A 12872-nucleotide genomic window follows, 5' to 3' on the forward strand; every position below is an offset into this window, starting at 1 on the left:
GTCTCTGCCTCTCTGTGTGTCTCTTGTGAATTAAAAAAAAAAAAAAAACCCACAAGAGTCAGATACGACAGAGATGTTGGAACTACCTGGCAGAAAATTTAAAATATCTATATATAACATGTTAAAGGCTCTAATGGACAGTAAGCAATATCTAGAACCACATGAACAGTCACAGTGTAGAGATGGAACTTATTTTTTTAAAAAAGATCAAATGGAGATGTTAGAGGTGCACATATGCCTTTGATGGGCACTTGACACAACCAAGAAAAAAATCCATAAACTTGAATATAGATACATAGAAATTACACAAACTGAAACACAGAGAGAAAGAAACATATAGAATAGAGCTTTTAAGAATGTTGAGACACTGTCAAATGATCTATCATAAGAGTGATTGGAATCCCAGAAGAAATAGTTGAAGAAGGGACTGAGCCTGGGTGGCTCAAGGATTGAGCATCTGCCTTTAGCTTAGGTCGTAATCTCAGGGTCCTAGGATCGAGTCCTGCATCACGCTACCTGTGGGGAGCCTGCTTCTTCCTCTGCCTGTGTCTCTGCCTTTCTCTGTGTGTCTCGCATGAATGAATAAGTAAAATCCTTTTTTTAAAAAAAGAAATAATTGAAGAAATAATCAAGAATTTCCCACAGATATGAGAAACATCAACTAGTGTGGATACAAAACAACAAACAAACCAATCACAAAATAAAAACACCACATACGTGAAAAAAGAATCCACGTACTTGGAAATATCCTATTCGAACTGCTGAAAACAAAAGCAAAAGGATATCTTGAAGGCAGCCAGAGCAACAAAGACTACATAAAGAGGAACAAAGAATTACAGTAGACATTCCTTTAGACACCATGTACAGTAGAAGACTAAATGTTAAGACTAAAAACCGTTAAGGAAGAATTCTCTACCAAAGTATCTTTTAGAAATGAAGGGGATATAAAAATTTCTCAAACAAAAACTGGGAATGGGGGATGTATTGCCAGCGATCTGTTGAATGAAAAACACTAAGGGAATTTCTAAAGGTGGAAGGAATATGGTACCAGACATAAAACTTGGATTAACACAAAGAAATGGAGAAAAGCACTAGAAACAATGAATGAAGAAATTTTATATTTTACTTATTTTAAATTGCCCTAGAAGGTAGCTTATTAAAGCAGAAATATTCTTCTGCATTTGTAGCCTATGTAAAAAATTGCAAAGGATCAGGAGAGGCACTGTGAACGTACTGTGGAGTCCTACACCAGAAGCAATACGTTATTTGGAGGTAAAAACTGATTCCTTCAAGGTGTATGTTGTGAACTTTATAACAATGATTAGAACTAGTTTCTAAAATACAAATAATATCAGTAGAGGAGATAAAGTGGAATTTAAAACATTTAATGCAAAATGAGGCAGAAAAGAAACAAAAATCCAGATGGAACAAATGGAAAACAGTGAAGTGGCATACTTTAATCGAGCTGTTTCAATAATCATATTAAATGTGAATGTTCTCAGCGTACTAACTGGAAGACTGAAATCATCAGTTGAATGAAAAAAAGAGGTAGCTGTATAGTATCTACAAGAATCCATTTTGCAAATAAAAACATAGATGAAGAGCAAAATATTAGAAAAGATACACATGCTAACGGGAGTCCAAAGAAGGCTGGAGAGCTGTATTAATACCAGGTAGTGTAGACTTTAGGACGAGGAACGTTATCAGGGTTTCAGAGGGATACTGCATGACAACAGAGGGGTTGATTCTCTGAGAGCATGTCCTAAAAGGTTATACACCTAACATCAGAGCTTCAAAATACTTTAAACACTGATAAAAACTTTGAGAAATAAATCTGCAGTGGTAGAGACTGTAACGCACCTCTCTCTGTAATTGATAAAACAAGTGTACAGAAAATCATTAAAGATGTAGAAGACTTAAAAAGCACTGCCAACAAGATTGGCGTAATGGACATTTATGGAACACTCCAAGCAATAGCAACATGATACTTAATTTTCTCAATGGCACATGGACCATTCATCAAGATAGACCTTATTCTGGGCCATAATACAAGCCTTTTAACAATCTTTTAAAATATAAATCATACCAAATATATTTTCTGACCTAATGGATTAAACTAGAAATTAGTAATAGGAAGGTTTATCTGGAGAATTCCCAAATGTTTGGAAATTAAAGAACACACCTCTGAATGACCCATAGGTCATACCTCAAGGGAATTAAAAACATTTTGAATTGAATGAATTGAAAAAACAAAAAAATTGTGGAATACAGGTAAAGCAGTGCTTAAAGGGAAATTTATAGCATTAAGTGATACATGGGGAAGATAAAGTTCTTAAATCAATAATCTAAGCTTCCTCCTTAAGAAACAAAAGCAAGAAGAGCAAATTAAATCCAAGGTAAGCAGAAGGAAAGAAATTGTAAAAACCATATATCAATGGAATTGAGAAATCAATAAGAGAAAATTAATGAAATCAAAAGCTGATGAAAATAAAGTAACAAACCTTTGGCCATACTGAACAGGAAAAGAAGACAGAAATACCCACCGTTGGAAATGAAAGACCCCACAGATGTTAAAGGGACTGCAAACAACTCTACTCCCAAAACTTTGGTCTATTAATAACTTGAAAGAAAGAACCTATTGGAACTCCATGAAAAAGAAACAGCTAGAACAGACATATTTATTACAGATACTGAATTTGAAGTTTAACATCTTCCAAAAAGAAAAGTCTGGGCCCAGATGATTTCACTGAGAAACATTCAAGGAAGATATAATTCCAGTTTCTATGTAATCTTTTTCAGAAAATAGAGGACAGGAGAAAATAGAAGGAGGAAGTTTGGAAAGGAAACTCCCAGGCTCCTTTTATGACCTCATTATTACCCTAATACTGAAACAAGATAAAGACAGTTCAGGAAAACTACAGACCGGGATCCCTTGTCAGTGTATTTGCAAATCATTAAATCCAGCAAGTACAAAAAGGACAAATATATCACAACCAAGTATGATTTATCCTAGGAATGTACAACTGGTTCGATATGTGAAAGTCAGCCGCTTTTATTTACCATATTAACAGAATTTTAAAAACCCAGCAGGTTATTTTAATAGAGAAAAAGCATATGATAAATGCTAAAAAGTTAGCAGTAGAAATGGGATTTCATTAATCTATCAAAAAAGTCATGCACAGAAACCTATAGCTAACGTGCTTGATGGTGAGAAAATGCTATTACCCTAACCTGGAGAACAAGTTAAAGATACCTTGTCCTAACATCAGACTGGAAGTCCTGTTCAATGCAGGAGGCAAGAGAAATAAAAGACATAATGATTGAAAAGGAAGAAATAAAACTTTCTATTCATAGATGATAGAGTTTGTCTACATAGAAAAATTCTAAAGAATCTACCCCAAAAAGCTCCTACTGATTTTAGCAAGGTTAGAAGATCCATGGCCAGTGTGTAAGATCACTTAAAAGTTCTGTGTACTAACAAGGAACAATTGGAAAAAAATTGTTAAAACAACCCAAAACCAAAGTACTTAGATATAAAATCCAACAATATGTGAAATAATTGATACTAAGAAAACTTCAAAACAAAGAAAAACTGTAAAATAAAAAATACTAAGTAAATGAAAAGACATCAAGTTCATGGTCTAGAATACTCAATATTGTTGTCAGTTCTCCCCAGGTTGATCTGTACATTCAATGTCATTCCAATTAAACCGTTAGCAGGATTGTTTTTCTGTATAGATATCATCAAGCAGATCCCCTAACTTCAATGGGAAAAAAAAATGAAAACAGCCAAAACAATTTTGAAAAAATAATTTGTGAAAAAATAGATCAATGGACAGATTAGAGAGTCCCAAAACAGGCCCACACAAATATAGTCAGCTTTTGACAGAGGTGCAAGGTCAAGTCAATGGACAAAGTGTAGCCTTTCCAAAAAAAATGGTGCTGTACAATGAGACGTCCACATATGTTAAAAAATGGACCTCAACATATAGCTCACGTGTCATATAAAAGCTAGCTTAAAATTGGTTATAGATCTAAATATAAAACTTAAAACTGTGGGACACCTGGGTGGCTCAGCAGTTGAGCATCTGCCTTTGGCTCAGGGCGTGATCCCGGAGTTCTGGGATCAAGTCCCACATTGGGCGTCCTGAGGGAAGCCTACTGCTCCCTCTGCCTGTGTCTCTGCCCCTCTCTCTGTGTTTCTCATGATTAAATAAATACAATCTTTTAAAAACAAATTAAAACAAACTAGTAGAAAATTTAGGAGAAAACCTTTGTGATCTTGGGTTTGGCAAAAAAGTTTTAGATATGACATCAAAAGCATGATGGATAAAAAAAATTGATGAGATAGACTATCAAAATTAAAAACTTGTCTGACATTGGTAAGACAATGAAAAGACAATTTTTGCAAATTATAGATACAGTAAAAAATTTGTATCCAGGTTACATAATAAAACTGTCAAAATTCAATAATAAGGTAATCTATTCAAAAAACCGTCAAGAGAAAAAAAAAACTGTCAAGAGATCTGACATGTTTCCAGTGAAGTAGCACAGATGGCAAATAGCATGGGAAATAATGCTGTCTCAGTCCTTATGAAGTTAAAACCACATGAGATACCATTATATACACATTAGAATGGCTAAAACTAAAAGAAAAAATACTGACAATACCAAGTTCTGGCAAGAATGCAGAGTAACCGGAGCTCTCAGTACTGAAGGCAATATGGAATTGTACAGCCACATTAGAAAAGTTTTGCAGTTTTGTATAAATTAAACATACTGTATAATTCAGCGACTCTGTCTTATTTACTCAAGCAAAAGAAAAACTAAAATTCACATCTAAACTTGTCTTTGTATGTTTATCACACATCCTTCATACTTATCCAAAATTGGAAACAACCTAGATGTCATTCAACAGGTGAATGGAGATGTATAACCAATTTTTAACCATTTTTAAATGTACAGTTTGGTGGCATTAGGCCCATTCACCAGTAGGAGAAAATGTAAGAGAAATAGATATTTGAATGGTCTCAAAGTATTCCTTCGAAACCTTTATTGTTTATATTATGTTTTACAAATAAAATCGTCACTTTACACGGAAAACATCGGGCAGACAGGAACTTAACCAATGATCAAGGCTGACACACCAATAGTAAACACATCAAGATCATGTACCCCTGGTGTGAGGCCTTGAGAAAGGCACAGCACCTCTGCAAGAATCTTCCACAAGATGCACACCCTCAACTTCATCATGATGGAATATCAGGGAAACTCAAGTTCAGCATTCCCATAGAATTCCTGTCCTGTACTCTTCACAAGAGTTGAGATTGGGAAAGACCAGGAAAGACAGAGACACTGACAGCTGAAATCAACCATGAGATCCCTGGTTGGATTCTGGGGCAGAAAATGACATTTCACGGAGAAGTGGATAAGATCCACATAGGCCATGCACCACTGTGCATTTCTTAGTGTTGTTCACTCTGTTACAGTTCTGTAGGATGTTATGTTAGCAGAAGCAGCGAGGAGCGTATACAGAAACTCCACTGTTTCTGTAACCCCTTTCAAGATTCAAATTATTTAGAAATAAAAGTATAAAAAAAAAAAAAAGAAATAAAAGTATAAGAGCTCCTGGCTGGCTCAGTAGAGCTTCCAACTCCAGTTCTCAGGGTCATAAATTCAAGGTAGAGATTACTTGCAAAAATGAAATCTTAAAAGTTTTTAAGTGTAAAAGTTACTGAGTGAAAGTTAAGCAAAGCAGGTCTTTTTCCATAATCCCCTCTGGAAATGGAGCATCGTCATCCAGGAAGGTAAGATGACCTTCACTGATAATAGTAGTAGCTAAGTCAGCCTCCCGGCAGGGTTTTTTTTGTTTTTTTTTTAATTTTTATTCATTTATGATAGTCACAGAGAGAGAGAGAGAGGCAGAGACACAGGCGGAGGAAGAAGCAGGCTCCATGCACCGGGAGCCCGACGTGGGATTCGATCCCGGGTCTCCAGGATCGCGCCCTGGGCCAAAGGCAGGCGCCAAACCGCTGTGCCACCCAGGGATCCCCCCGGCAGGGTTTGAAATAACTGGTTCCTCGTTCCTTGAGCCACTTTTACGTCTCGGTTTCCAGAACGCCACATTGGCAAGCTCCGTGCACTTTCTCAGACTCCATTCTTGGCTCATCATTCTCCACACAAGGTTTAATTCATCAGTGCCCCAACCTGAAGCCTGTACCTCTGCCATCCAGTGTGGCAACCACTGACCACAATCTAGATTCAAATAAGTCACAAATAATAAAATTTAAAATTTAGTTCCTCAGTTGCTGTAGCCACACTGCACGTGCTTAATCACTCCCTGTGGTGTTGGTGGCTACCGTGCTGGACAGCACAGACTAAGAGCAGTTCTATCACTGCAGAAAGTTTTGTTGGGCACAGGTCTGCAGTGCAATGCCTGGCACTTCACACTGTATCTGCTCACCCCACTCCCAGGGATGCCAAGATTGGTCAGTTGCCAGGTAGTGTCAGCTCACTATCGTAAAGTCCCCATCAGCCTTTCACCTGATAGTTTTATTATTAGTCTTTACCTGAAACATTTTTCATTCCTTTTTTGTAAGAAACAAAAAACCAAATGTAATCATTCATGTAGTCATTCCATGTCGATGTTTTTTGGTATTGGTGCATTTTTTTAATATCTGAACTCGTCTTTATTTTTTATTTTTTTAATAATTTATTTTTTATTGGTGTTCAATTTGCCAACATACAGAATAACACCCAGTGTTCATCCCGTCAAGTGCCCCCCTCAGTGCCCGTCACCCATTCACCCCATCCCTTGCCCTCCTCCCCTTCCACCACCCCTAGTTCGTTTCTCAGAGTTAGGAGCCTTCATGTTCTGTCTCCCTTTCTGATACTTCCTACCCATTTCTTCTCCCTTCCCTTCTATTCCCTTTCACTATTATTTATATTCCCCAAATGAATGAGAACATATAATGTTTGTCCTTCTCCGATTGACTTATTTCACTCAGCATAATACCCTCCAGTTCCATCCACGTTGAAGCAAATGGTGGGTATTTGTCGTTTCTAATGGCTGAGTAGTATTCCATTGTATACATAAACCACATCTTCTTTATCCATTCATCTTTCGATGGACACTGAGGCTCCTTCCACAGTTTGGCTATTGTGGACATTGCTGCTAGAAACATTGGGGTGCAGGTGTCCCGGCGTTTCATTGCATCTGTATCTTTGGGGTAAATCCCCAGCAGTGCAATTGCTGGGTCATAGGGCAGGTCTATTTTTAACTCTTTGAGGAACCTCCACACAGTTTTCCAGAGTGGCTGCACCATTTCACATTCCCACCAACAGTGTAAGAGGGTTCCCTTTTCTCTGCATCCTCTCCAACATTTGTGGTTTCCTGCCTTGTTAATTTTCCCCATTCTCACTGGTGTGAGGTGGTATCTCATTGTGGTTTTGATTTGTGTTTCCCTGATGGCAAATGATGCAGAGCATTTTCTCATGTGCGTGTTGGCCATGTCTGTGTCTTCCTCGGTGAGATTTCTGTTCATGTCTTTTGCCCATTTCATGATTAGATTGTTTCTTTGGTGTTGAGTTTAATAAGTTCTTTATAGATCTTGGAAACTAGCCCTTTATCTGGTACGTCATTTGCAAATATCTTCTCCCATTTCTGTAGGTTGTCCTTTAGTTTTGTTAACTGTATCCTTTGCTGTGCAAAAGCTTCTTATCTTGATGAAGTCCCAATAGTTTATTTTTGCTTTTGTTTCTTTTGCCTTCGTGGATGTATCTTGCAAGAAGTTACTGTGGCTGAGTTAAAAAAGGGTGTTGCCTGTGCTCTCCCCTAGGATTTTGATGGAACCTTGTCTCACATTTAGATCTTTCATCCATTTTGAGTTTATCTTTGTGTATGGTAAAAGAGAGTGGTCCAGTCTCATTCTTCTGCATGTGGATGTCCAATTTTTCCAGCACCATTTATTGAAGAGACTTTCTTCCAGTGGATAGTCTTTCCTCCTTTATCGAATATTAGTTGACCATAAAGTTGAGGGTCCACTCCTGGATTCTCTATTCTGTTGCATTGATCTATGTGTCTGTTTTTGTGCCAATACCACACTGTGTTGATGACAACCTGAAATATGCCATTGTGATGCCCCCAGCTATGGTTTTCTTTTTTAAAATTCCTCTGGCTATTCGAGGTCTTTTCTGATTCCACACAAATCTTAAAATAATTTGTTCTAACTCTCTGAAGAAAGTCCATGGTATTTTGATAGGGATTGCATTAAACGTGTAAATTGCCCTGGGTAACATTGACATTTTCACAATATTAATTCTGCCAATCCATGAGCATGGAATATTTTTCCATCTCTTTGTGTCTTCCTCAATTTCTTTCAGAAGTGTTCTATAGTTTTTAGGGTATAGATCCTTTACCTCTTTGGTTAGGTTTATTCCTAGGTATCTTATGCTTTTGGGTGTAATTTTAAATGGGATTGACTCCTTAATTTCTCTTTCTTCAGTCTCATTGTTAGTGTATAGAAATGCCACTGACTTCTGGGCATTGATTTTGTATCCTGCCACACTGCCAAATTGCTGTATGAGTTCTAGCAGTCTTGGGGTGGATGAACTTGTCTTTAATAGCTATTTAATATTCTATCAAATGGATACATGCTAAAGGACCTGATCTCTTTTTATTGGATAAGTTCTTAGGTATGTGTGATATTTTTAATTACACATCCGTTCATTCTGTTTTAGGTGAGCAGAAGGCCTCTTCTCCCTTACAGACATTGAAAAACAACAGCGTGCACATGGAGTCTTGTGAAGGTTGGAGAAAAGACCAGCATAGCCCATCCTATCAGCAAATAAACTGCATTGACAGTGTTATCAGGTGTGAGACACAAGTTCTGAGAACATGTCAGTTTTTCCAAAAGTATAAATCGTCATTGTAAGCACACAACCTACATCATTTTTAATATTGGTTGTCTGAATTTTTTACTCCAAGTCAGTAGATACTATGGAGTGCCTACTTACATTATAGTTTATAATAAATTGAACATTTTAGAGGAGGCAAAAAAATTAGAAGATGGATCCCTTCTTAGAAGGAGCCATGGTTTGGTTGAGAAGATAAGATCTTGATCATAAAAATTAAATGAGGCAAGATTTGGAGATCAAGGTTTCAGTAAAAGAGACAGGCCAGTGATTGAGGCTGGGATGCTTAAAGATGAGAGTACAAAGTACCCACACAGAAGTGTTGCAAGAAAAGCAGAAATGTGGGTTGTGCAGAGTTGAGGGGACAGGCAGGCATACATGACCTAATATGTTGTTGCAGATACCTGAAGAGCTACAACATTCCAGCTTTGAAAAGAAAGTGCATATCCTGTACCAATACAACCTCTTCATCCTCAGAAGAAGACGGACAGAACCACAAGGCACATCATGCCCAAGCCTTGCAAGGTAACACGAATGCCCTCCTAAGTAGACAGAGGATGATTGCAAAGCCATCCTTTTCTGTTTCTTTTTAAATTTTTGTCTTATTTCATTAATCATAAAAAGCCTAGTTTCATATCGTTCCTTTGTGGCCAGTAGGTTTTAGCTCAACAGCTTCTAACATCTGCAAACTGGGTCTTTAACATAAATTTCTTTGGGGATTTTTCTTTTCATTGTCAATGTCTCTTGTGCCCCCAGCTGTGTCTCAGCTCCCAGCCATAGCTAACTTGGAGATACCGACTGTCTGGGAGTCCACACATGCTACAGAAGGTGCTCCAAGGACCCTGGCCCCAGCGGCGCTGAGCCTGGGCTCTGGCATGAGCCAGTGCAGCTACAGCAGCACCATGGTTCTTGCTCCACCACCAGAGTCAGGTGCCACGTTTACCTTCTGCTCTAACATACACTGGGCATGAGACACACTACTATGAGAAAACAGAAGTCCTTCATACCAGTTACTTAGCAATGACTTCTAAATTATAATTACATTTTCCTTTCTTTGATTTCAGTGAAAACATTTTTGGAAAAACCACCATGTTTATATCGATTATATAGTTTGGACTGTATATCTAAGTCATTGTCATTTGTTGTTACATCAGCCGAAGTGTAGGAAGCACTTAGAATGATACCTGGTAACATAGTACCTGATAACATAGCATAGTTAGCATTAACTGTCACTAATGAAGTCTTTTTTGGGGGCTGTATTAAGACGCTTTGTTGCTGCCCTTGAAAGAAGGTGTCCTTGTCAAGCTTTGACTGTGGCTGTGACTAGATTGACCGTATATATGTCCAGATTTTTGTATTGGCCTGATGACAGTGAAGAGAGTGTGTTTAAAACTCCCTTCCTTTTAACAGTATATATCTGGTAAATTATTCTAATGTCTTCCTTTTGTTCCTTTTTACTGCTTCCTATCCTTTGATTTTTGTCCTTGTAATTTGTAATTTGTAATTTGGTGGAAAAGAACTGGGGACAAAGGTATTAAATCTGGTTTTGGGGCTCTTATTTCTCTTTGCTGGGCATCAGTGGCATATTTGTAAACATGTATTGAGCTCTTTGTGCCACCCTCTGTCCTTAGTCATTCATGGGAATTAACTCATTTAATTCTCACACTGACCCTGGGAGATGGAGAGTATTATATAGTATAGTATTGACAGGCAGGCTGGGCGTTGATGGGAAGATACCAGAGACACAGCCATTGTGAGATTAGATTATGTTTTTTTTTTTTTTAAGATTATGTTTTTAATGAACTGAAAATAGAGTTTTATCATACATAGCTGAACTGGCTTCTCAGGAAGGAGCAGATGCATATTTTTTAGTGTATCTTTTCTTAACACTTTTGATTCCAATATGGACATACAGCTGCCAGTGACACAGCCCACACAAGGTGGGTCTCATCCAATGGGGAAAGATTTTTTTATTATGCCACTGAACTTTTTGTACTCTGGTATATATTACCATTTTGAAGGATTTCATACTGAAGTCTGTGAGCTTTCATTTAAGGGAATATTTATAATAATTGTTTCTCCTGATCTTAAACCAGTCTCAGCCTGTGTGGGGCCATGTCTTTATTCCAAGGACAGGAAACAGAATCAAGGGATCTGTAGAGTATCTCTATGTCTTTGTTTTCTGGAAAGCCTATATTTCTGCAGCTTACACTATAACTCCTCCAATGAGTTGGATCTGAGGACCATGACCACAAACGCATTTCCCTGCCAGTCATGGAGCAGTTAAGGTACAAACAGATTAAGTTCCTTAATCCTTATGTGCCCAAAGTCACATAGCAGATGAATGGCAGAGTAGGGAATCAGACGTTAGTAACTAATCTTCAGAAACCATTTCCATTAACACATTTTTAAAACTGTAGTAGGGTCAAAATGGGGTGTGAAATAAAGCCAGGAGATAAAATGTAATTTTAAGAAACACTCAGATAATCCTAGGGCATCTGGGTGGCTGTAGATTAAGCATCTGAATCTTGATTAAGCATCTAACTCTTGGTTTGGGCTCAGGTGATAATCTCAGGGTCATAGGATTGAGCTCTGTGCTGGTATGGGTATGTGCTCTATTTCTCCCCCCCCCCCCCCACTTGAGCAACACAAACTCTCTCTCACACACACAAAAAATAATCATAATAAACACCAATAATCCAAAAGAAGAGCAGAAAGGGAGGAAGAGAACAACAGCTGCCACTACCAGAGGCAACATGTCAGATTAATAATAATCACTCTAAACCCAATTATATTCACTCCATTAAAAGGCAGGAATTGTCAGAACAGATTAAAAAATCAAGACCCGGGATCCCTGGGTGGCGCAGCGGTTTGGCGCCTGCCTTTGGCCCAGGGCGCGATCCTGGAGACCCGGGATCGAATCCCACGTCAGGCTCCCGGTGCATGGAGCCTGCTTCTCCCTCTGCCTGTATCTCTGCCTCTCTCTCTCTCTCTCTGTGACTATCATAAATAAATAAAAATTAAAAAAAAAAAAATTAAAAAAAAAAAATCAAGACCCATCCATATACTGCCTGAGAAGTACAGTTTAAATATAAATCCACAAATGGATTGAGAACAAATGGAGAAAGAGGCACAATGCAAACGATAAGCTTCTTATAAGCATAAGAAAGGTGGCATGCCACTAGTGATTCAGACTTGAAGATAGGGTCTTCTCAGAGATGCTTTGGGGTGGCAAGCAGTTCATCAAGGAGACACAGCAATCATAATACGTGTTGAGAAGAATACGCATTCTTCTCAAGCATATATGGTACGTTCATTGAGATATAAACTATGTTGGGTTGTAACATGTCTCAAATTGAAAATCATTCAATTAGGAACCAGTGAAGCCATCTTGGGTTAGAGTTTTCCTGGCTAAGTGTTTAACTACAGATGCGGTTTCTCTCATAGATACAGGGCTGTTCAGGTTTTCTGCTTGTTGAGTGAACTTTGTGTCTTTCAAAGAATTGGTGTATTTTGTTTATGTTGTCAGGTTTATTGGAATAAAAGTGTTCATGACACTCCTTTATTCTCCCCTTGACCCTTGTACAATCTCTAATGACACTCCCTTTTCTTTCTGAGTTGGCAGCATTCTGAGGTTAGCACCTTCTGTCTGTCTCCTCTCTTTCTCCTCATCAGTCTGACTGGAGTTTGGTCAGTTTGCTTGGTCTTCTCAAAGCACCGGCTTATGCTTGCACTGGCTTTGTGCATTGTGTTCCTGTTTTCTACATCACTGACTTCTGCTCTGGTCTTTGTTCTTTCCTCTTCAGCTTGCTTTGATTTTATCTTGCTCTTCTCTGAAGAGTTTTTCAACATGGAAGCTGAGGTAGTTGATTTCAGACATTTTTCTTTCCAAATGGATTTTACTACAAATTTTCTTTTTACCTTTAGCTGCATCCCACGTTTTTTGATGGACTGTGCCC

At 38.1% G+C, this 12872-nt stretch overlaps 1 protein-coding gene across 12 annotated transcripts in view; it reads left to right on the forward strand.

The window, feature by feature from the left end:
• Positions 1-12872, forward strand: part of PER3 (period circadian regulator 3) — a 54973-nt gene that overhangs the window by 23475 nt on the left and 18626 nt on the right. For 7 of the 12 annotated variants that reach the window (XM_072731189.1, XM_072731194.1, XM_072731195.1 and 4 more), the window contains 3 exons: positions 8740-8872; positions 9314-9438; positions 9670-9843. In XM_072731189.1, coding sequence (XP_072587290.1) covers positions 8740-8872; positions 9314-9438; positions 9670-9843 — 432 coding nt within the window. The remainder of the gene's footprint in view (positions 1-8739; positions 8873-9313; positions 9439-9669; positions 9844-12872) is intronic. The other 5 variants (XM_072731191.1, XM_026005094.2, XM_026005095.2 and 2 more) reach the window with 1 other exon arrangement.

This window comes from Vulpes vulpes, chromosome 12 (genome assembly GCF_048418805.1).
Source record: "Vulpes vulpes isolate BD-2025 chromosome 12, VulVul3, whole genome shotgun sequence".
Classification (NCBI taxonomy): domain Eukaryota; kingdom Metazoa; phylum Chordata; class Mammalia; order Carnivora; family Canidae; genus Vulpes; species Vulpes vulpes.